At 44.0% G+C, this 21,127-nt stretch overlaps 1 protein-coding gene across 1 annotated transcript in view; it reads right to left on the bottom strand.

The window, feature by feature from the left end:
* gse1b (Gse1 coiled-coil protein b) overlaps positions 1-21,127 on the bottom strand; it is a 784,409-nt gene that overhangs the window by 71,771 nt on the left and 691,511 nt on the right. Inside the window, exon 4 of the mRNA XM_063067194.1 lies at positions 17,125-17,324. Within this exon, the coding sequence (XP_062923264.1) occupies positions 17,125-17,324 (200 nt within the window). The remainder of the gene's footprint in view (positions 1-17,124; positions 17,325-21,127) is intronic.

Consider the following 21,127-nt stretch of genomic DNA (forward strand, 5'->3'; position numbering starts at 1 on the left):
GATAGTTAGAGAGAGATAGGGATAGGGATGGGGAGGGAGAGAGGGAGGGAGGGGAGGGAGAGAGAGAGGGGGGAGGTGGGTGGGTGGGGAGGGGGGAGAGTGAGAGAAAGATAGAGATATGGAGAGAGAGATAGGGATAGGGGAGAGAGATAGGGATAGGGGAGAGAGAGAGGGAGGAGGGAGAGAGAGAGGGAGGGAGGGGAGGGGAGAGAGAGAGAGGGGGAGGTGGGTGGGTGGGGGGGAGAGAGAGAGAGAGAGAGTGCGCGCGTGCGTGCTAGGGAGCCTAAGACTTCAGCACAGTACTGTAGTAATTTTATGTATTGCACTGTAGTAAAAAAACAAATTTCATGACATATGTGAGAGATGATAAACCTAATTCTGATATGGGTCTCTATTGTGGGCCGAGAATGGGAAGGGGACAGGGAGAGTGGAATCATGGCTGGGAAAACGGGGAAGGGAGAGGGGACGAAACAGGAAGAACCAGGGAGACATTCTGTAATGACCAATAAACCAATTGTTTGGAATCAAATGACCTTGCCTGGTGTCTCAGGGCTGGGTGTGTCTGCACCTGCGCCACCCATTGCCCTTGGCACTCCTTCCCTACCACCTGTCTCACACTCCTCCTCCAGTGCTCCACCCTCGCCATTCCCAACATCCTTTGCCAGATTTACAAACTCACTCTCTGTTGCACTTTGACAAAATGCAGTACTGTGCAAAAGTCTTCAGCAACCTAGCTATATTTAAGTGCCTAAGATTTCTGCAGTTCTGCGAAAGATTGCCTGCACCAGCTGCGGCTTCATCATCTCCTACAGAAGCCACACTGTGAAGGGTCGAGGATAAAAATTCCATTGGCCTTGGGCTGCAGAGGGTAGGGTGGTTTCCTCAGTCTCAGCCTGAGTCTGAGCATCTCACTGCTGGCTTTGGGCTACTCCTGCATATTCTGCATTTTTAGCACCTTTCCCAACTATCTGTCCTCTCCTCTCTGGGGGAGTGGGGGGGAGTTCCTACCAAACAAGATTCAGATGTACTCTATATACCTCTTGCTAAACTGGGAGTGAAGCAAATTCTAAATACAGCAGTGAGAAAGAGCAATGAGTTAGGCGACCAATCGAAAGAGGAGAGAGACACAGAAAACACATTTTCCCCCCTTTTTCCATTTGATTGCTTTGGACAAGATTCAAGGAACCACAGATTAGATTGCCCTAACCCTCTCACCCCGGCACTGGTGACAAGCTCTTTGACAAGGGATATTGGCTGTATTTTCATTTAAGGAAAGTTACAGTTGTGAACTGTTTCCGCTCTCAAGAGGTTGCCGTGCTCTGGCGTCGGCTTATAGCTGATAATTGCTGACCCTTCCTGACTCCTCTGTGCTAACATGCAATATTAAATGTCAGTAATGTAATTTCCAAGCCAGCGCCTTGAACCGCCTCATTCTTTGCCTCTGCCTCCCCTGGCAAGGTTCCAGCCAGCCCGATACCTCTCAGGGACCCCCTTTTGAAAGGCTAAAATATTCTGATGCATTTTTCATGTCGGTGGGAGAGATGCCACATCTCCCAGGCAGCCTGGATGCTTGGCGAAGCGTTAAAGTGATTCAGAGAACGTCGACAGAAGTCAAAATCAAAGTTCAGGGAGCAGGCTCAGGCACGAGGCTCTTTTCAACATCAAGGCACTCAAGGAAAAACAATTCGAGCACTTTTTTTTATTTGTGAAAGATGATGACAACAGGTCAGAGGTATCACATGATGTGATGTTCTGAAGTTTTTGCATTTCCCACAGTCATGGAGTCAGATGGGTTGGAAACTGCCCCTCTGGCCCACAAGGGTTATAGATTTAAGGTGAGAGAGGAGAATTTAACAGGAAACTGCGGGGCAACCCAAAGAGTGGTGGGTTTATGGAATGAGCTGTCAGAGGAAGTGGACCAGGAAGGTACATGGGTCAACCACATAATTTCAATGATACTGAGACAGGTTCATAGATAGGAAAGTTTTTGAGGCATATAGGTCAAATATGGGCAAATGGGATGAGGTTGGATGGGAATTTTGGTCAGTGTGCTAGGGAATGTACCATGCTGTATGTCTCTAAGACGATCAGTCTGCACTGACACTCAGGCATTGATTTCAAGATTCAAGATACTGTTTACTGCCATTCTTCAGCACACGAAGTGTAAAGGAGAATGAAATGGTTGCTACTCCAGATCCAATGTAGCATAAAAAAGACAGTCAGTGGAGAACATTCTGATGCACTGCATCAGAGCCTGGAATGGAGCCTCCAACGCACAGGATCGAAAGAGAGTGCAGAAGGTTGTAGACTCAGTCAGTTTTCAGGCACAACCCTCCCTTGCCATCAGGAGCATCTTCAAGAGGCAGTGTCTCCATCATTGAAAACCCTCACCACCCGGGATATGCCATCTCTGCATTACTATCATTGGGGTGGAGGTGCAGGAGCCTGAAGGCCGGCACTCGATGTTTCAACCACAGACCCTTAGCTTCCACCAGCAGATTCATGAACCCATGAACACTGCATAGCTGTTCACCTTTTGCACTATTTACCAGCTGGCTTGTTTATTCATTTATTTGTTTGTTCCTTTATTTATTTATGTGATTTGTAGTAATTTTTATGTTATGCACTGTACTGCTGCCTCAAAACATCAAATTACATGACAACTGTCAGTGATAGTAAACCAGATTCTGATTCAGAGAAGGGAAGTGTTCAAAAGGTAGACAGGACTCTTGGTTTTCCAAGTGCTTTCTCAACTTTAGTCAGCATGGACGTTACAACTAATTCTTACATGCACTGATACAAGTATAAATATTACGAGTTCAGAGATTAGCATGAACAAGTCCTACCAAATTTTAGCTGACAATGCTGCCTTGCATGGTCAGCACAATGTGGTTAATGTAACGCTTTACTGCGCCAGTTGTAAGATCGGGATTTCATTCCTGCTGCTGCCTGTAAGGATTCCGTGCATTTGGTCTACAACCTTCTGGGTTTCCTCCCATATTCTAAAGATGTAACAGACAGGGTTAGTGACTTGCGGGCATGCTATCCGATCACCAGGAAGAGAAAATCTGCAAGTGCTGGAAATCAGAGCGACACACGCAGAATGCTGGAGGAACTCAGTAGGCCAGGCAGCTTCTATGGAAAAGAGTACAGTTGCTGCCTGGCCTGCTGAGTTCCTCCAGCATTCTGCGTGTGTCGCTCGGATGCTATGTCGGCACCGGAAAGATGGCAACATTTGTGGGCGGCCCAGCACAACGCTCGCTGATTTGATTTGACATAAATGGCGCATTTCACTGTATATTTTGATGTACATGTGACAAATAAAGCTATTCCTTTCTTTGATTCTTCAAGTACATTCAGAGATGTTGCATATCTCACCAATTCCGACATTTGTTTACCATGTACTTGCTGTTGGTTATTGGTCCAAAACAGGTCCCATTTACCCTCGCCTCTTGGCACAGGCTTTGAAAAAACCACAGCACCTTAACTGTTTAGATAAACTGACCAGGAACTGAATTGACTAACCTCAATGGAAATAATGCAATGTTTGTCAAAGGGTTCCTTCTTATTTATTTGTTGACAGGAAGTGGATATCACCAGCTCTGCCAGCATTTGTTATCTATCCCCATTTGCTCCTGAACAGAAGCAATTAAAGGTTAACTTCACCAGTTATGTCTGAGGCCACAGACTGACAAGTACAGGTAATGCGACAGATACCCTTTCCCGAGGTTTCTTGGTTATTATTACTGAGACAAGCTTAATTTCCAGATTTATTCGATGGTATAGTTTCCAATCCTGAATTTGAGTCCTGATAAAGGGTCTCAGCCTGAAACGACGTCTGTACTCTTTTCCACAGATGCTGCCTGGCCGACTGAGTTCCTCCAGCATTTTGTGTGTGTTGCTTGAATTTCCAGCATCTGCAGATTTTCTCTTGTTCCCAGTTTGTTATGGTGGGATTTGAACACATGCATCCAGTCCTCTGACTGCTAGTCCAATAATTTAGTCCACGTGCCACCATTCCTCCTGTCCTTTGAGTCAATGTTTCAAAGATAGGCTGCATTTCCTTTGAGCTTATTTGGCCATTGACTGACTGGAGGCTTCAGGACCCAGTGGCATCTGATCTCCACATTAGAACCGCAAGGGCATTTACAACCATTAAACTTACTGGTGCCCCCAAATGTGGCCAAGCAGGACTGAGGCATTCTTGGAGCTAAAATTAAATTAAAAATAAATCAAGGCCCCTTTGCTTTCTTCCTGTGGTTACCAAAACTTCCCGCCACAAGAGCGACTCAGCTACAGAGATTGATCAGAAGCAAAAAATTATTATTTAAGTACTTCCCACTGTGCACCACACAACTACCAAACAAGCAGTGGTGAGCTCGATACCTGTAAACAACAGAATGGGTAGAAGGATGAAGCATGATCATCTCGTAAAGGCTTGAAAAAGAATTGGTTGCCTCACAAGATCTCAGAGTGCCTTATCCATCACATCATCCATAGTCATTGACAGTCATAGGATGATACTATACAGAAACAGGCCCTTCACCCAACTTGTCCATGTGACGAAATTGTATAGTCCCATTTTACTTTGTTGGTCCATACCCCTCCAAACCTCTCTCCTGTCCAAATACCTCAAATGTCATAATCGCACCACAACCAACAGAAGATTTGCCCCAGTCCATCATGGGTAAAGCCATCCCCACCACTGCACCCAGCACATCTACACGAAGCTTGGTTGCAGGAAAGCGGTATCCATCATCGGGGACCCACACCATCTAGGACATGCTCTCTCCTCAGAGTTACCATCAAGAAGGAGATACAGGAGTCTCAGGACTCACACCACCAGGTTCAGAAGCAGTATCACCCCCCAACCATCAAGGTCTTGAACCAAAGGGGATAACCTCACTCAATTTCACTTGCCCCATCATTGAGATGTTTCCACAACCTATGGACTCACTTTCAGGGACTCTGTATCTCATCTTCTTGATATTTATTACTATTATTATTCCATTCTGTTTGCATTTGCAAGGTTTGTTATATTTTTTCCCACTGGTTGAATGCCCAAGTTGGTGCAGATGTTCATTGACTCCTTACCGTTATTACTCTATTATGGATTTACTGAGTATGCCCACAAGAAAATGAATCTTAGGGTTGTATATGGTGACATATTTATACTTTTGTAATAAATTTACTTCAAACTTTTAAGTTTGAAGCTCTGGCAGCTTGTTACATACACTCACCATTTCATTTCACTCTGTGAAAAAATTACCCCTCGGGTCCTTTTTATAACTTACTCCTCTCAAGTCAACCTTTGTCCCCTACCCTGGGGAAAGGACGGTGGCTGCTTCATAGTTACCTATCCCCCTCATGATTTTATATACCTCTTTTCTGTCACCCTTCAGCCTCATTGGCTCCAATTCCTGCTGATCTATCAGGCAATCTCTTTAAGCACTTGACTTACATAAGTTGCCACTATTGTGACTAGTTAGGTTTTGCACCAAAGGGAGAAATTATGAAACCATTTGTTAACATGTTAAATGCTACTTTTAGCTATTCATCAGAATCTTCTTTCACAAGTCATCCTTAGTTAATTAGATGCATTCCAGAAAAGGTTTTATCTCAGTAAATTTGTGTGTTGTTAATGGACTCAGTGTTTAAAAATTTGCGGTACAGTCACACCCTGCTAACAACCTTGTTTGGTACTTGTGTGTCAATTGGCCAGACCCATAACGTCCTGTTTAGATGCAAACGGCAGGTCTGATTTTCATTGCTTTTACATCACAGCACTGGTTTTGAACCAGTTCTGTTTGCCTTCTGACCCTGGGCAGAAGCAGATCTGGTAAACCAGAGAGCAACTCAAGAGATCCAGAAACCTGAGGATCCCAGCTAACCCTGCACAAGAAATGACGGCATATGCCTGAGTAATTTACTCTGCTCCTGCTGCCTGGCCCAAGATATTGATTCATGGCTCTTTGCACTCCTTCACCTTTCCAACCAAAGTATGCCAAGGGTAATCACACCATGCAGGCAGCAGGTGGGAGGGTGCTATTAAAACAAATAATACAACAACTTCCGATCCGTTGGCTTACTATAGCCCCTTTACCACCTACTACTTTTAGAAACTTTTTTCCTGTGGGCAAGTACTTGGCATCTTCTCATGCAGGCGTGCTACAAATCTGAATGTGGGCAGTCGGCAAATGTTCCGTCCTTCCCTGATATTTGTGGCGGGGGTTCTTGACGGAGGATCCCCAAATAATCTGGACTGGCAGGAAGCAAGCTCCGACCTCCGACCTCAAAATCTGCCCCACTATGTACTTCTCATCCCTCCAAACTCAGCCACGCACCCCTATCTCCTGTTGGATCTGATGGATGAATAATTCACAGCGGCAGCAGAACATGAAGACACTTAAATGTGCCTTGACACGCTTACACTCGAATACACTCCTCAAATATTACCGCAGTTTGTTCAAAACACACCTTAATTTGTTGCTGCGCTAAAGGAGTAGTGTTTACAGATGACCTGCCAAACATAATATTGTTTGACCAAAGTGAAGACTACCAGCCTGTTTGCGTGTGGTTGGCTGATACACTGCTTGCTTTGTCACTGCTTAACCATGTCCAAGGTCTTATACTGCTGGTTTTAACCCCAGGCCCCCAGGCTACAGAGAATACAAAAAGGGAAACACACACACACACACACACACACACACACACACACACACACACACACAGGCTGTTAAGGAGACTTTTTTGACTGGGGGGTGTTCAATTTAAACTTTACTTGATACACAGAAGTCAGTGGAGCCCCAAGAAGCATTAAGTGAATTGAATCAGTACCAATTTTGAACCACTGCCATCACTTTTAAACCAATGCACTGTAATCACAACAGTTTAGCATCCTGTGGAAAGTGAGTCATCTCCTAATGGCCTAAATCCTTTCCACCATCCGCAAAGCACAGGTCAGGAGTGTGATGGAGCGCACTCCACCAGTCTGAGTGAGTGCAGCTCCATCACTGATTAGAAAGCTCACTCCTAACCGGGACAGAGCACTCCCAAGGCACATCATCCACCACCTTACACTTCCATCCATCCACCATTGGTCCACAGTAACACTCAAAAAACGCTGGAGGAATGCAGTGTCAGCAGGCACCTATGGAGAGAAATAAACAGCTGATGTCTAGGGCTGAGATCTTCCATCAAAACTGGAAAGAGGGCAGGAACCAGAATAGAAAAGTGGGGGGAAGAGAGAGGAGTATAAGTTAGCATCTGGTGACAACGAGGTGAGGGGGGAGTTGGGTCGGGGAAGGGGGGAATGATGTGAGCTGGGAGATGATTGGTATAAGAGATGAAAGACTGAAAAAGAAAGAACCGTGGACCATGGATTAAAGGGAAAGATGGCTCTGTCCCCTTCCTTTCCAATCCTGGCGAGAAATCTCAGCCCGAAACGTCAATTGTTTATTCCCCTCTGGAGATGCTGCCTGACTTGCTGAGTTCCTCTAGCATTTCATGTGTGTTGTTCAAGATTTTCAGCATTGGCAGAATCTCTCTCGTCCTTGATTTGCTGGCCAAGAGTGTGTAGCATCTTCAAAATGACTGCAGTAAGTAACTCATTGAGGCATAGCATAGGAATATCATAATGAGCAACACCACCCCATAAGTCACATAGTATTCTATTTAGAAAATATTCTGTTATTCCCCCCATCATTCGGGATCACAGTCCTGGAATCCTTCCCCATCAAAGGTGCGAGCACACCTTTACCAGAAGCCCTGCAACGGTTCAAGATAATGGCTTATGACAGTTAGGAGGGACAACAAATACAGGCCTTGCTAGAGAAACCCAATGTCTGTACACAATTAAAAGCAGTACATACTTATGTACTTTACAACTTGAATGACATTCCAAATATTGCTTCAAATTGCCCTCATTGCAAAAAACTTATCACTAACCAGCACTGTTTCTCCCCAATGCTGCACAGCTTAAAGGGCTAATCACAAACCAAGACTGGAAAGATGTCCCGATGGAGGAGAATTCCCACCATGAGAGAGGACTTCCTCACCAGGGCTCACAGACTCAAGCTATGCTTTACTCAAACTTCATCTCGGTTTTACTGTGGTCCAAGTGTAAAGTTGGGGAGCTACAAACTCTGGAGCAAAATACAACATTGGAAGAATTCAACAGGTCAGGTCAGGGAAATGGATAGTCAACATTCCAGGTCGAGACTCTTCACCCGGACTCATCTGACCACAAATCCTGACTGATCCAGGACTTCATGTCATCTCACTGCTCCGAGCTGAGATGTGCAAATAATTGGTAAGCTGAAAGCTGAATGGTCTATTTTTGTGTTGGGTCATTGCATGACTTTATCTGCAATCAGCTGAGTGCAAGAGCAATAATAGTGCGTAGATCTGGTCAGTGACAGTAATAAAGGGGTATTAAAGTGTAAGTTAGCCATAATTCCTCAGGGTGGAGGAGCAGCACCTTATATTCCAACCTGATTACCTTCGATTGCTCCTTCCAGTAAAAAGAAATTCCATCCCCTCCCTTCTTCTTCAGTTCCCCACTCTGGCCTCTTACCTCTTCTCACCTGCTTATCACATCCTCCTGGGTCCCCTCCTCCTTCCCTTTCTCCAATAATCCACTCTCCTCCCCAATCAGATTCCTTCCTCCCCAGCTCTTTATCTTTTCTACCCTCCTGACTTCACCTATCACCTTCTAGCTATCCTCCTTTCCATCACTCCCTCCAAACCTATTAATTCTGGCATTTTCCCCCTTCCCTTTCCAGTCCTGAAGAAGGGTCTCGGCCCGAAATGTCGACTGTTTATTCATTTCCAAAGATGCTGCCTGACCTTTTGAGTTACTTCAGCATTTTGTGTATGTTGTTGCTTTGGATCTCCAGCATTTGCAGAATCTATCTTGTTTGTAGCTAGCTTAGTTATACTTCCGAAATACTTACTCACAGAATGTGGGAGAAGGGAAGTGTTCACTGAGTTAACTCCCTATCCCGGTTAACTCTGGAATCATTGGCTGGCTGAGCTAGTTCAGTTGAATAACAGTCACAACACTGAGTCTAGAGTCACATTTGGCCGGACTGGAAGATTCTTTCCCTGAAGGATATTCGTAAACTAGTTGAATTTTTACAACAATATCAACACTGGCTATTAAATTCCAGGTTACTTAATTAACCGAGAACTCCCCAGACTCTGTGATGAGATTGAAACATATGCCTCCAGATCTCTACTCTGGGTTTCTGAATTAATCCCATAATAAATACTATATCATCATTCTTATGCTTGAGTTATGCGTTATGCCATAGTCATTGTGTTAGGTTATAAATTAAATTTACATTATCTGAGAGTCAGAAGACAAACAGCTAATTTCACAACATATGCCAGTGATATTAAACCTGTTTCTGATTCTGAAGACATTTTGCTCTCTATCCAGAAATGCATTTGTATTTCCTAGGAATAAGCAGAAACCAAGAAAGCCTACGGATGCTGGAAATCTAAAGCAACACACACAAAACACTCAGCAGGTCAGGAAACATCTCTGGAAAAGAATAAACAATTGACGTTTTGGGCCGAGACCTTTCTTCAGGACTGAGAAGGAAGGGGGGAAGATGCCAGAGCAAAAAGTGGTGGGAGGGGAAAGCAGCCAGCTGGAAGGTGGTAGATGAAGCCAAATGGGTGGGAAAGGTCAAGGGCTGGAGAAGAAAGAATCTGCTAGGGGAGGAGAGTGGACCATAAGAGAAAGGGAAGGAGCAGGGGGCCCAGGAGGAAGTAATAGGCAGATAAGAAGAGGTAAATGGTCAGAGTGGGAAATAGAGGAAGTGGGGAGAATGAGCAGTTTTATTCAGTTTGGGATTTTGGTGGGAAAGGTCATTCTTGAGATCCTTGACTGAATGCTGAAATATACAGGACAAAAGAGCACAACAGATAACTACATGAATACAGGCAGCATTTCTAGTCCAGCAATGAAACACTAACCCCAAGGCATTAAAGGACAACACCTACTGCTCCATCAATTCAACTCACCCAGGAGACAGCAGAATTGACTGTCATAGAGATGGATTGATGCACAATGGAGAGTCTAGGTGGAAGAACAGATGGACGGGATCGGGGCTGGTTGAGATAAAGATCTCAGAAAAGAAACACAGAAGTGTATGAGTTGGAGAAGAGACGGAATATTAACTGTTATGCTATGTGTGTTTGAAGAGATTGATTTGAATATTAAGAGAGATTGAATGCACTTCAGCTGCCTTTAACCATTTTGGATTAACTATCCAGTAATTTAACTACCGAGATCCCTATGCCATATTTACAGTACTAGATGAACAAGTGATCACTTTAATTAACGATGCCTGGGAAACTAAATATCCCAATCTCGAGTTATAAGAAAGATTGAGATGCAATGGGATTAGAATGAATCAGTATGAGTTTCAGGCAAGATTAACCATATGGATTCACCAACCATTAATTTAATCATTATATTACTATTACCATGCTTGAACTAATTCATGTTCAGTGCATTCTGTAACAAGTGATTCTATCATTAACTACATGTGGGATTCAAATGCCATGTCATTCCCAATCCGAAGATGTTCTCAAAGGTGGATTTTTCCTAGGTATAAATTGAGATTGAGTTGAAGGTGAGATCAAGTGAAATGGAGGGAAGACTCCAAAAATGGTGGAGGAGTGTAGGGATGGAGAGAAGTTACAGAGGACAAACAATACTTGAAGAAAAATATTCAAGATTCAAATTTACTGATCATGTGTACATTGAAACATACAGTGAAATGTGTTGTTTGCGTTAACAGCTAACATATCCGAGGGTGTGCCAGGCAGCCCTTACGTCTTGCCACACAATCCAGCGCCAAGATAACATGTCCACAATGGTCAGCAGGACAACACAAAACACAATAAAACAGAACACAGCAAGCAACAAATAGATCGTCCTGTGCAAGTAAACAAGACTGCCACACTAGAGCATATGTATCCGAAATTACGTGCTCCTAAACTGGGATTGGAAAACGACTGGAAGTGTAGTGGTTAGCGTAATGCTTTGCAGCACCAGCAACCCGTGATTATTTCCCACCGCTACCTGTAAGGAGCTTGCATGGTCTCCTCTGTGATCGCGTGGGTTCTCTCTGGGTTCCTCCAAAGACGTATAGGCTAGCAGACATATTGGTCACGTAAGTGTAATTGGGTGGTGTGGGCTTGTTGGACCAGAAGGGCCTGTTACAATGCTGTATTTCTAATAAAAAAATCTAATAAATATTTAGAGAGCGACCAAAATTGACTGTTAAGAGTGAGTTATTGAGAAATCAAATAATGAGGCTGACAGTCTGATTTATCACAGTTCTTTGTCCAAATGGGTACGGCGTGCATGTGATTCAAAGCATGGTTTTGGTGATCCTATTGACTGCAGTTGACACGAGGATGTTGCAGTACTTGTTAAGCCTCTCTTTACAACTGGGCAAAAACCCAAATGGCACGGTTCGGGGGGGGGGGGGATGTGATGGCTCCACTCAACACTAACCGAACACTGTCGAAACATGACACGTTATCTCTTCCACTGGAAGATCAGTGACTTTCAGCACTAGCCCCACTCCGCTCTGACCAGTCTGCTGGGAGGCTTCCAGCACTTCAGCACTTTGAGTGCAGTTTTTCAGCGTCCCCAGTTATTTATTTTCATTCCAATACTTTGTAATCCCCTGACTGATTCACTGTCCTACACAGAACTCTCCAGACAGTCATGGACCCAAGGAAAGTATTCGGAAATGATTTATTTACAAGATGGCACCTCGGTTCCTGTCTACACTAAAAAGGATTCCTGTGGAAAGGTTTATTTGAAGCTCCACAAAAAGGATATCAAAAACAAACCTTTGGCTCCATTGGTCTCAGAGCCTCAGGTGATGTGCTAGGTTATTTGATGTGACACTGAACATCTGTGATCAAAAGGGTACTAACATTGAGTGAGCTGATAGTAACAGGAGCCAAGATTGACTGGGAAGTTGTGGAATGGTAGCATCCTGTCCACTGATATGTTCTGGAAAGTATGAACCTGAGATCACTGGTAAATTCTTCAGTGCTGGAGCAGCCCATTCACATTCATGGAATGACAGGCTGCTCTCTCTGGATGGCCATGTTAATGTTGGGACTGGAATTAGAATTGGTTCATTATTGTCACGTGTACCAAGATGCAGTGAAAGGATTTTTTTTTTTGCATATTGTGCATAATTACACAGTGCATTGAGGTAGGACAACAACACTGCAGAATAAAGTGTAACAACTACTGTGAAAGTGCAGTGCAGGTAATGTGTAAGATTATAATGAGGTGGATTGTAAGGGCCAAGAGTCCAACTTATCATACTAGGGAACTATTAATACTATTATAACAGTGGTGTAGAAGCTATTCTTGAGATATAGGTACGTGCTTTCAGGCTTTTGTATCTTCTGCCTGATGGGAGAGGGGAGAAGAGAGAATCTGCGGGGTGGTTGGGTCTTTGACTACACTGGTTCTTTACTGGGGCAGTGAGCAGTACAGACAGAGTTTATGGAGGGGAGGCTGGTTTCCGTGATATGTTGAGCCATGTCCACAACCTCCTGCAGTTTCTCCAGTCACGCACACAGCAGTTGCGGTTATGCATCTAGATAGAATGCATTCTGTGGTGCATTGATTAAAAGAAGTGTTTATGTCACACATCAGCTGCTTCCCAACCGACTTCATCCAAATCCATCAGCGTATACAAGGTCTAGCAAGATGGCCGCAGTGCGGTGACACCTTCCAGTCCTGATGAAGGGTCTCAGCCTGAAACGTCAACTGTTTACTCTTTTTCATTGATGCTGCTTGTCTGTTGAGTTCCTCCGGCAGAGTGTGTGTGAGTGTGAGTGTGAGAGTGAGAATGTGAGAGTGAGAGTAAGAGTGAGTGTGAGAGTGAGAATATGAGAGTGAGAGTGAGAGTGAGAGTGAGAGAGTCTGTGTATATTGCATTGGATTTCCAGCATCTGCAGATTTTCTCAAGTTCGCGGATTCTTTTTGTTTTGGAAAGGCTGTATTCAATAACAGTGGCCATCAAGCTCCGGGATAGCCATTAGCTCCCATCTGGCTCCCAGGTTTACAGCATATGTAGAATTGCTTGTCTTTGTCATCAAATCCCATTTCTAATGTGTCTGATATGTCGAAAATTTCTGATGCATAATATCACTTGAGCTGCTGTGGATGGGCTTGATAGAGATTAAACTTCAATCCAGCCAACACGGGACACCGAGGTACTGAGGATATTCTGGGAAGGGAGAAACTCCACTAAAGCTCTAATGGAAGATGAGATTAGGACTTACTCCCACATCTAAATACCCTCCAGAATAAGGACGCAAATGGTTTGATGTAACAATTGGTTTGCAATTTCAGTGCTCTGTAGTTACATACAGATAAGGATGGCAGGTTTCACTCCCTAGTTGTCCACATGGATTCTTACAGTGAGACAGTGGTTTCAGTATCACCTTTAATGATACGGTCATAGAACACTACAGCATATAAACACGCCCTTCAGCCCATCTAGTCCATGCTGAACTCTTATTCTGCCTGGTCCCATTGACCTGCGCCCAGACCATTGCCTCCATACCCCTCTCATCTATGTACTTACCCAAATTCCTCATAAATGTTGAAATTGAACTTGTAGCCACTTCTTCTCCTGGGAGGTCGTTTTACACTCTCATCATCCTCTAAGTGAAGAAGTTCTGCCTCATTTTCGCCTTAAATATTTCACCTTTCACTTTTAACCCATGACCTCCAGTTCTAGTCTCGCCCAACCTCAGTGGAAAAATCCTGCTTGCATTTGCCCTATCTATAACCCTTCATAATGTTTTATACCGCTATCAAATCTTCCCTCACGGTCCTACGCTCCAAGGAAAAAAGTCCAAACCTATTCAATCTTTCCCTGTTAACTCAGGTCCTCAAGTTCTGGCAACGTCCTTGTAAATTTTCTCTGTACTCCTTCAATCTGATTGATATCTTTCTATAGGTAAGTGACCAGAACTGCACACAAAACTCCAAATGCCTCAACAACGTCTTATGCAACTTCAACATAACATCCCAACTCCTTTACTGAATACTAACTTATGATGTAAACTTTGGGAAAAAAACATGTAACTAATTGAACTTGATTTCTCAGTGCTGAATCCTGTCTGTACATCATTCTGCTAGGCATCTGTTATTCAGATCGGGGAGGAGGGAGAGGAGGAGGAGGAGGTTTGGGGTGGAAGGAAATCGCACAGGGATGTGAAGATTTCAAGCAGACAAAACTTTTATTTTACAAAATAAAGATTAATTTTCCACCAAATTATTGCAGCATACCCGAAGCTAATTCTGCCATTCAAGCGCACTTTACGAATTACTGCGGCACTTGAGGTTAGGAACACCAGTCAGCTTTCGAAAATAGCTCAGCTTAGCAAGACTTAAGAGTTCTTCCAAGGTTCAGTTCACTCTTCGCCTTCCTTTTGGGAATCCACTGCTGAACTTGTTCCAGCTGAATTTGGATCACTGACATCAAGGACTCACCCCCCGCCGCTGTGCACCCCCACCAGCCCACCTCTTTTTAACTTAATAAATTCCCGACAGCAATTGACAAACTTTGAAAGCCATGCCACCAACAGGAATATTCTCCCGAATGGATTAAGCGGACATAAATCAGATAAAGGCAAGTAAACTCTGCTTGCTTTAGGACCCCAGAGAGTCAATTATTCTTTGGAAGGGAAAGAAAACAAATACATTCAGCAACCGTTCTCCATCAGAGTTATAACTGCATGCTTGTCATGGCACTAGCAAATCAGTCAAGCTCTTCTTATTAATGAAACCTCTCATGCACAATGCAAGACACGAGAACTACATTTTACATTTACTCTCAAGCATCGGAACTGATTTGGTTTACTGAGCAGGGTCCTAATCAGACAATTAGCTGGAACACTGAATGCTCCTGTTCCCAGTGTAGCTGGGTGATAATTTGATTAATCCATTAAGAGCTGACTTGTGCAGTGTACACATTCACCTTGCGCTAATGGAGAAAAGCGCTGGAATCTAAAATCTGAACACTCTCGTCAGGTTGCACCACGAAAAGAGTTAAAAGCCCTGGAGACGCAGGGCACTGTCTGTGGCAGAGTCAGAAAATGGATTAGGTTCAAGTCCCAGTCTAGGAATTTCAGCACAAAAGTCTGGGCTGACTTTATAAATCACTGCAATGTCGGTTGTTTATGACACAAAGTCCTGTTTGTCCTCTCAAGTGAACGCAAAAGCTTCCACTATGCTATTTTGATGAAGAGTATAGATTCATTGAGCACTACAGCACAAAGACAGGCCCTTTGAGCCATCTAGTTAGTGCTGAACTGTTATTCTGCTTAGTCCTTTCCACACACAACTGGATCATAGCCCTCCATACCCCTCTCATCCCATCCATGTACTTATCCAAACTTCTCTCACATATTGCAATTGAAGCCACATCCACCACTTCTGCCAGCAGTTCATTCCATATTCGCACAGCCCTCTGAGTGAAGGTGTTCTCCTTAAGTATTTCACCTTTCACCTTTAACCTATGACCTCTGGTCTCATCTGAGCTCAGTGGAATAAGCCCACTTGCATTAACCCTATCTATACCCCTCATAATTTTGTACATCTTCTCTACCCCTGATAATTTTGCATGCCTAATTTTATATGACAATATATTCCAGCCAATACTCAATCCACTTTCAGAATTTTCTCACATTATGGTGAATCTGTGGAACTCATTGCCACAGACAGCTGTGCAGTCATTGGGTATACTTAAAGTGGAGGTTGATAGCTTCTTGGTTAGGAAGGATGTCAAAGGCAGGAGAATGGGATTGAGAAGGATAACAAAGCAGCCATGATGGAATGGTGGAGCAGACTTGATGGGCCAAACAGTCTAATTCTGTTCCAATGTCTTACGTTGCTCTGCATAAATCGGCTGAATACATCAAAACTGTGACTACATCCCTTCAAACTTCAAGTGTGATATACAAATGTCTACTGTATTTTTGGGCTTTATTAGTCCCACAACTACGGTCTCTGAGCAGGTGGAGCTGGAGGGAGACCATGTGGTCCCCCTCTGATGGATCTAAAGGCTTCTGGCTCAAACTGGTAACTGAGGACAGCTCTGTGGCTTTCTTTGTCCTGTGGTTACACCTGGCCTAACCTGGACAGCAAGAGAAACCAGGAGATAGAAGGCGGCAAAACTTCAAAGCTGGGAAGCAAATTACCTCTAAAATCTGCAGTCCTAAAGAGAACGAAGGCAGGGAGCTAGACCTAATGCCCCTACAGAGCAACACCAGTTACTTATCCTTTGCAATGAAGCATTTCCCACTACAACAGGTCAGGCAGCATCTACGGAGAGTAATAAACAGTTGACATTTTGGGCTGAGACCCTTTGTCAGGACCTGATCCACGATATTAGGTACAGGAGTGGAACCCGGTGTGGTCTTCTTCTGCTGTAGCCCATCCACTTCAAGTTCTGGCATGTTATGGGTTCAGAGATGCTCTTCTGCACACCGCTGTTGAAATGTGTGATTATTTGCCTTCCTGGCATATTGAACCAGTCTGGCCATTCTCCTCTGACCTCTTTTATTAACAAGACATTTTTACCCTCAGAACTGCCGCTCACTGGATGTTTTTATTTATCACATCACTCTCTATAAACCCTAGAGTGTGAAAATCCCAGGAGATCAGCAACTTCTGAGAAACTCAAATCACCGCGTCTATCACAATCAATCATTCCACGGTCAAAGTCACTTAGATCACATGTTTTCCCATCCTGTATTTGATCTGAGCAACAATTGAACCTCTTGACCATGTCTGCATGCTTTTATGCATTAAATTGCTACCACATGGTTAGCTGATTAGATATTTGCATTACTGAGCAGGTGGACACGGGTACCTAATAAAATGGCCACCGAGTGCATGAGGCCACAGCCCAGGTTCCACTCAGCACCACCTTTGTCTCATACAAACTAAAATACAAGGAGAAGTAGGAGCTGAAATTCAATCCCAGACTAACCTCTCTGCTGTTTCAGAGCCCTCAATTTTCCTCTGAAAGCTTCAGCTGTTAAGGGTGGACTTACCTGTCTGCTCTCACTCCGCCAGAGCCCATTAACGGTTTTGGTTGGGGCAATTGTCACCACGGGGGGAGTGCTGGGAACACTGTGAGCGGCTGGAGGAACAAGGATGGTTCCAATCGGGCCTCTTTTGGGCGTACTAGCAGGAGAACTGTGATTGGTGGCTGGAGAGGAGACCGGCGAGGACTCACTGCTTATCGAAGATCCTGGAAAACAAAGACATTCAAGTGATTGCTCAGTTAAATGCCTGACCTTCAAAAAAAAAACCTGTAGGTTGTCAGCTCAGAAAATTCAGCAGCTATTTTGCATGAGAAGGAATCCCCCACACTGGTACGGAAAGACCAATGCCCAGGAATGGAAGCAATAAAGTCTACATTAAGTGATGGATACAGCCTACTCCATGTCAGATAAAACCCTCCGCACATTTACAAGGGGGGCTGCACTGATTATCGAGAACCCCACCATCCTAGCAATATCCTCTTCTTGCTATTACCCTCGGACAGGAGGTACCGGAGCCTTAGGCCCCACACCAGCAGGTACAGTAACAGTTAGTATGAGGGGTGATTGATAAGTTTGTGGCCTAAGGTAGAAGGAGTCAATTTTAGAAAACCTAGCACATTTATTTTTCAACATAGTCCCCTCCTACATTTACACACTTAGTCCAGTGGTCATGGAGAATACGGATCCCTTCTTTGTAGAAGTGGTCCACAGCAGGGGTGATTGATAGGTTCGTGGCCTAAGGTAGAAGGAGATGAGTTATACAGTTCTCATTACATGCACATGCAGTTCAACTCTGAGTGAAAATGCAGAAAGTTTGAAGTTATTAACTCATCTCCTTCTACCTTAGGCCATGAACTTATCAATCACTCCTGCTGTGGATTTGTATGCTCCACGACCGCTGGACTAAGTGTGTAAATGTAGGAAAATTAAATGTGCTAGGTTTTTAAAAATTGACTCCTTGTACTTTAGGCCACGAAGTTATCAATCGCCCCTCATACTCTACAACCATCAAGTTCCTGAACCAGTGTGAATAGCTTCACTCACTTCAAATCTGACTGACTCCACAACTTACAGACTTACTTTCAAGAATTCCACACCTCATGTGTGGCATGGTAGTGTGGTGATTAGCACAAAGCTTTAGAGTACAGGCCACCTGGGTTCAATTCCCACTGCTGACTGTAAGGAGCTTGTACGTCCTTCTTGTAATCATGTGGGTTTCCTCCGGGAGCTCAGGTTTCCTCCCACAGTCCAAAGCTAGTGGGTCATTGTAAACTGTCCCATGATTAGGCTAGCATTAAACTGGGTGTTACTATATGTGGTGTGGCTTTAAAGGGCAGAATGGCCTATTCCACGCTGTATCTCAATAAATAAACATTCTTATAGAGAGATCAGAAGTGGAGAGAGTGAGCAGTGTCAAGATCTCTGAGGATCTAACCTGGTCCCAACAAATTGATGTAGTAGGCAAGGCAGCAGCTATACTTCATTAGAAGTTTGCAGCAATTTGGCATGCCAACAAGTATACTCAAAAACTTCTATAGTTGTACTGTGGAGAGCATTCTGACAGGCTGCATCACTGTCTGGTATAGAGGGGCTACTGTACAGGATTGAAAGGAGCTGCAGAAGGTTGTAAATCTAGTCAGCTCCATCTTGGGTACTAGCCTACAAAGTACCCAGGACGTCTTTAGGGAGTGGTGTCTCAGAAAGGCAGCGTCCATTATTAAGGACCTCCAGCACCCAGGGCATGTCCTTTTCCCACTGTTACCATCAGGTAGGAGATACAGAAGCCTGAAGGCACACACTCAGTGATTCAGGAACAGTTTCTTCCCCTGGCATCTTCTGTTTCTTCTGGCATCCGATTCTTAAATGGACATTGAAGCTTTGGACACTACCTCACTTTTTATGATATACAGTATTTCTGTTGTTGCACTTTAAAAAAAATCTATTCTATATACATCATTGATTTACTTGTTTATTTATTATTGTTTTATTTTATTTATTATTATTTTTTCTCTCTCTGCTATATTTGAATTGCAATGAAATGCTGCTGCTATGTTAGCAAATTTCACGTCACATGCTGGTGATAATAAACCCGATTCTGATTATTGTTTATTTGCATAATGTCTTTTGCACATTGGTTGTTTATCAGTATTTGTTTATGTATAGCTTTTCATAAGTTCTATTGTAGTTCTTTATTTTCCTGTAAAGGCCTGCAAAAAAAATAATATTAAGGTGACATGTACTCTGCATATTTTAATAATAAATTTACTTAGACTTTGAAATGGCAGACCATTTGGTAGTGTTGGCTGTGACAGGCTTTTGGACAGGACACAAGACGCCTGACCCACACTTCCAATAATAACAAGCGAGGCAGGAGGTATCTAACTGGATGCTCCTTTACTGTAGTTTCTACATGTTGTACTGGAACAGCCACGACGACATGCTTGGATTAAGCCTCATTCCTTTATCCACAACCCTCCAACACAATGGACCATTGAGGCCAGATGCCACGTTGTAGACTTCAGATTTGGCCTCCTTTAAAGCATCTGAAAGTTTTAATGAATTTGCTGCATCCATTCACTTACACTACTTTTTCATTGATGGGAAAACCGTTTCTGGCGGCCTCGCTCCAGATGAAAACAGGCCTTCTTGTTTTTGGTAAATTATTCCCTAATCTAAGTGTTACAATTCTCCTGAGATCTCTGGCCATAAAAATTTTAAAGTTGTAAATAACAGAGGTAATGGGAAAGTCAAATCACTTTGATGCAAACAAGAGGCAGGGGCAGCCTGGGTCTTAAATATAATTGTGTGTCAATTAATTACATCCTAATGCACTCCAAATGCCCAGTTATGCACTCAGCAAGTATGCTCCCTTCAGGTCTGGGTAAGGCCCTCAGTAAGTGTGCTATGCAAGGGAACTGATTCCAGAGAAAGTGGACTAATTCTCTTTAAATAAGACAGTTTATTTTACAGAACCACAGTGGAAAAAAACACCTTTGAATCCTTGGCAGAGAAGTGTTGCTGAGTTCCCCCAGCTGTGATGATTAGGGATTGGAGTTCTATTGCTGGTGCCTCAGAAGCGCTTTCACGAGCAATGACCACACACCCCAGCTGTGATAATGGCCTGGTTCTCGCAGCCAGCCGTGGGGTTGGTGCCCCAACTCTCCCGGCAGAACGGGGGATCTTGCAAATTACAGGATCTGTGATTTTTGCAATGTGACAATCATCTCTCTGCTACTGTATGGCTCAGTGATGCCCTCGATGTGTGGGAAATCTGTGTGCTACCCACAGGAAAGAGGAGTAATAAGCTTGAAAGAGAGCAGAGAAAATTTACACGGGATGTTGCCAGGACATGAGGAGCTGCGTTACAGAAATAGGTTGAATGGTGGAGGGCTTTATTTCCTACAGCGCAGGGGAATGAGGGGAGACCTTATATACAAAATGATGAGGAGTTTAGACAGAGTGAATGCATGCAGACCCACCCCAACCCCGGTTAGGTGACACTAGAACTAGAGCTCATTACGTAGGTTTAGGGTGAAAGGTGTAATATTTAAGGGGCATCTGAGAAGGAACATTTTCAGTCAAAGTGTGGTATGAGTGCAGAAGGAGCTGCCAGTGGAAGTGGTAGATATAGATTCAGTTGTAATATTTAAGTGAAGTTTGAGTAGGTACATAGATGAGAGGGGCACAGAGGCCTATGGTCCAAGTGCAAGTAGATGGGACTAGGCAGTAATCCCAAGCCAGCATTGATTAGATGGGCCAAAGTTTCTGTGCTCTAGTTCTCTATGACTCTATCATAACAACACCTACAGAGCTGCCTCCACAGGCACTTCAATCAGCACGTTACCAGCGCCAAGCTCTGTGCTTGAGAAGCTGGCAGGTCAGGCCAGGGAGACATTACACTTTCTCTGATTCTTTATTTGGGGGAAGAGCTCTGCTGATCAGACTTGTGCTGTTACCAAGAACCTGTCACCGTGAGCTCAAGCAGCACAGGGGAGGGCACTGCCTGTGA

This window comes from Mobula hypostoma, chromosome 14, assembly GCF_963921235.1.
Source record: "Mobula hypostoma chromosome 14, sMobHyp1.1, whole genome shotgun sequence".
Lineage (NCBI taxonomy): Eukaryota > Metazoa > Chordata > Chondrichthyes > Myliobatiformes > Myliobatidae > Mobula > Mobula hypostoma.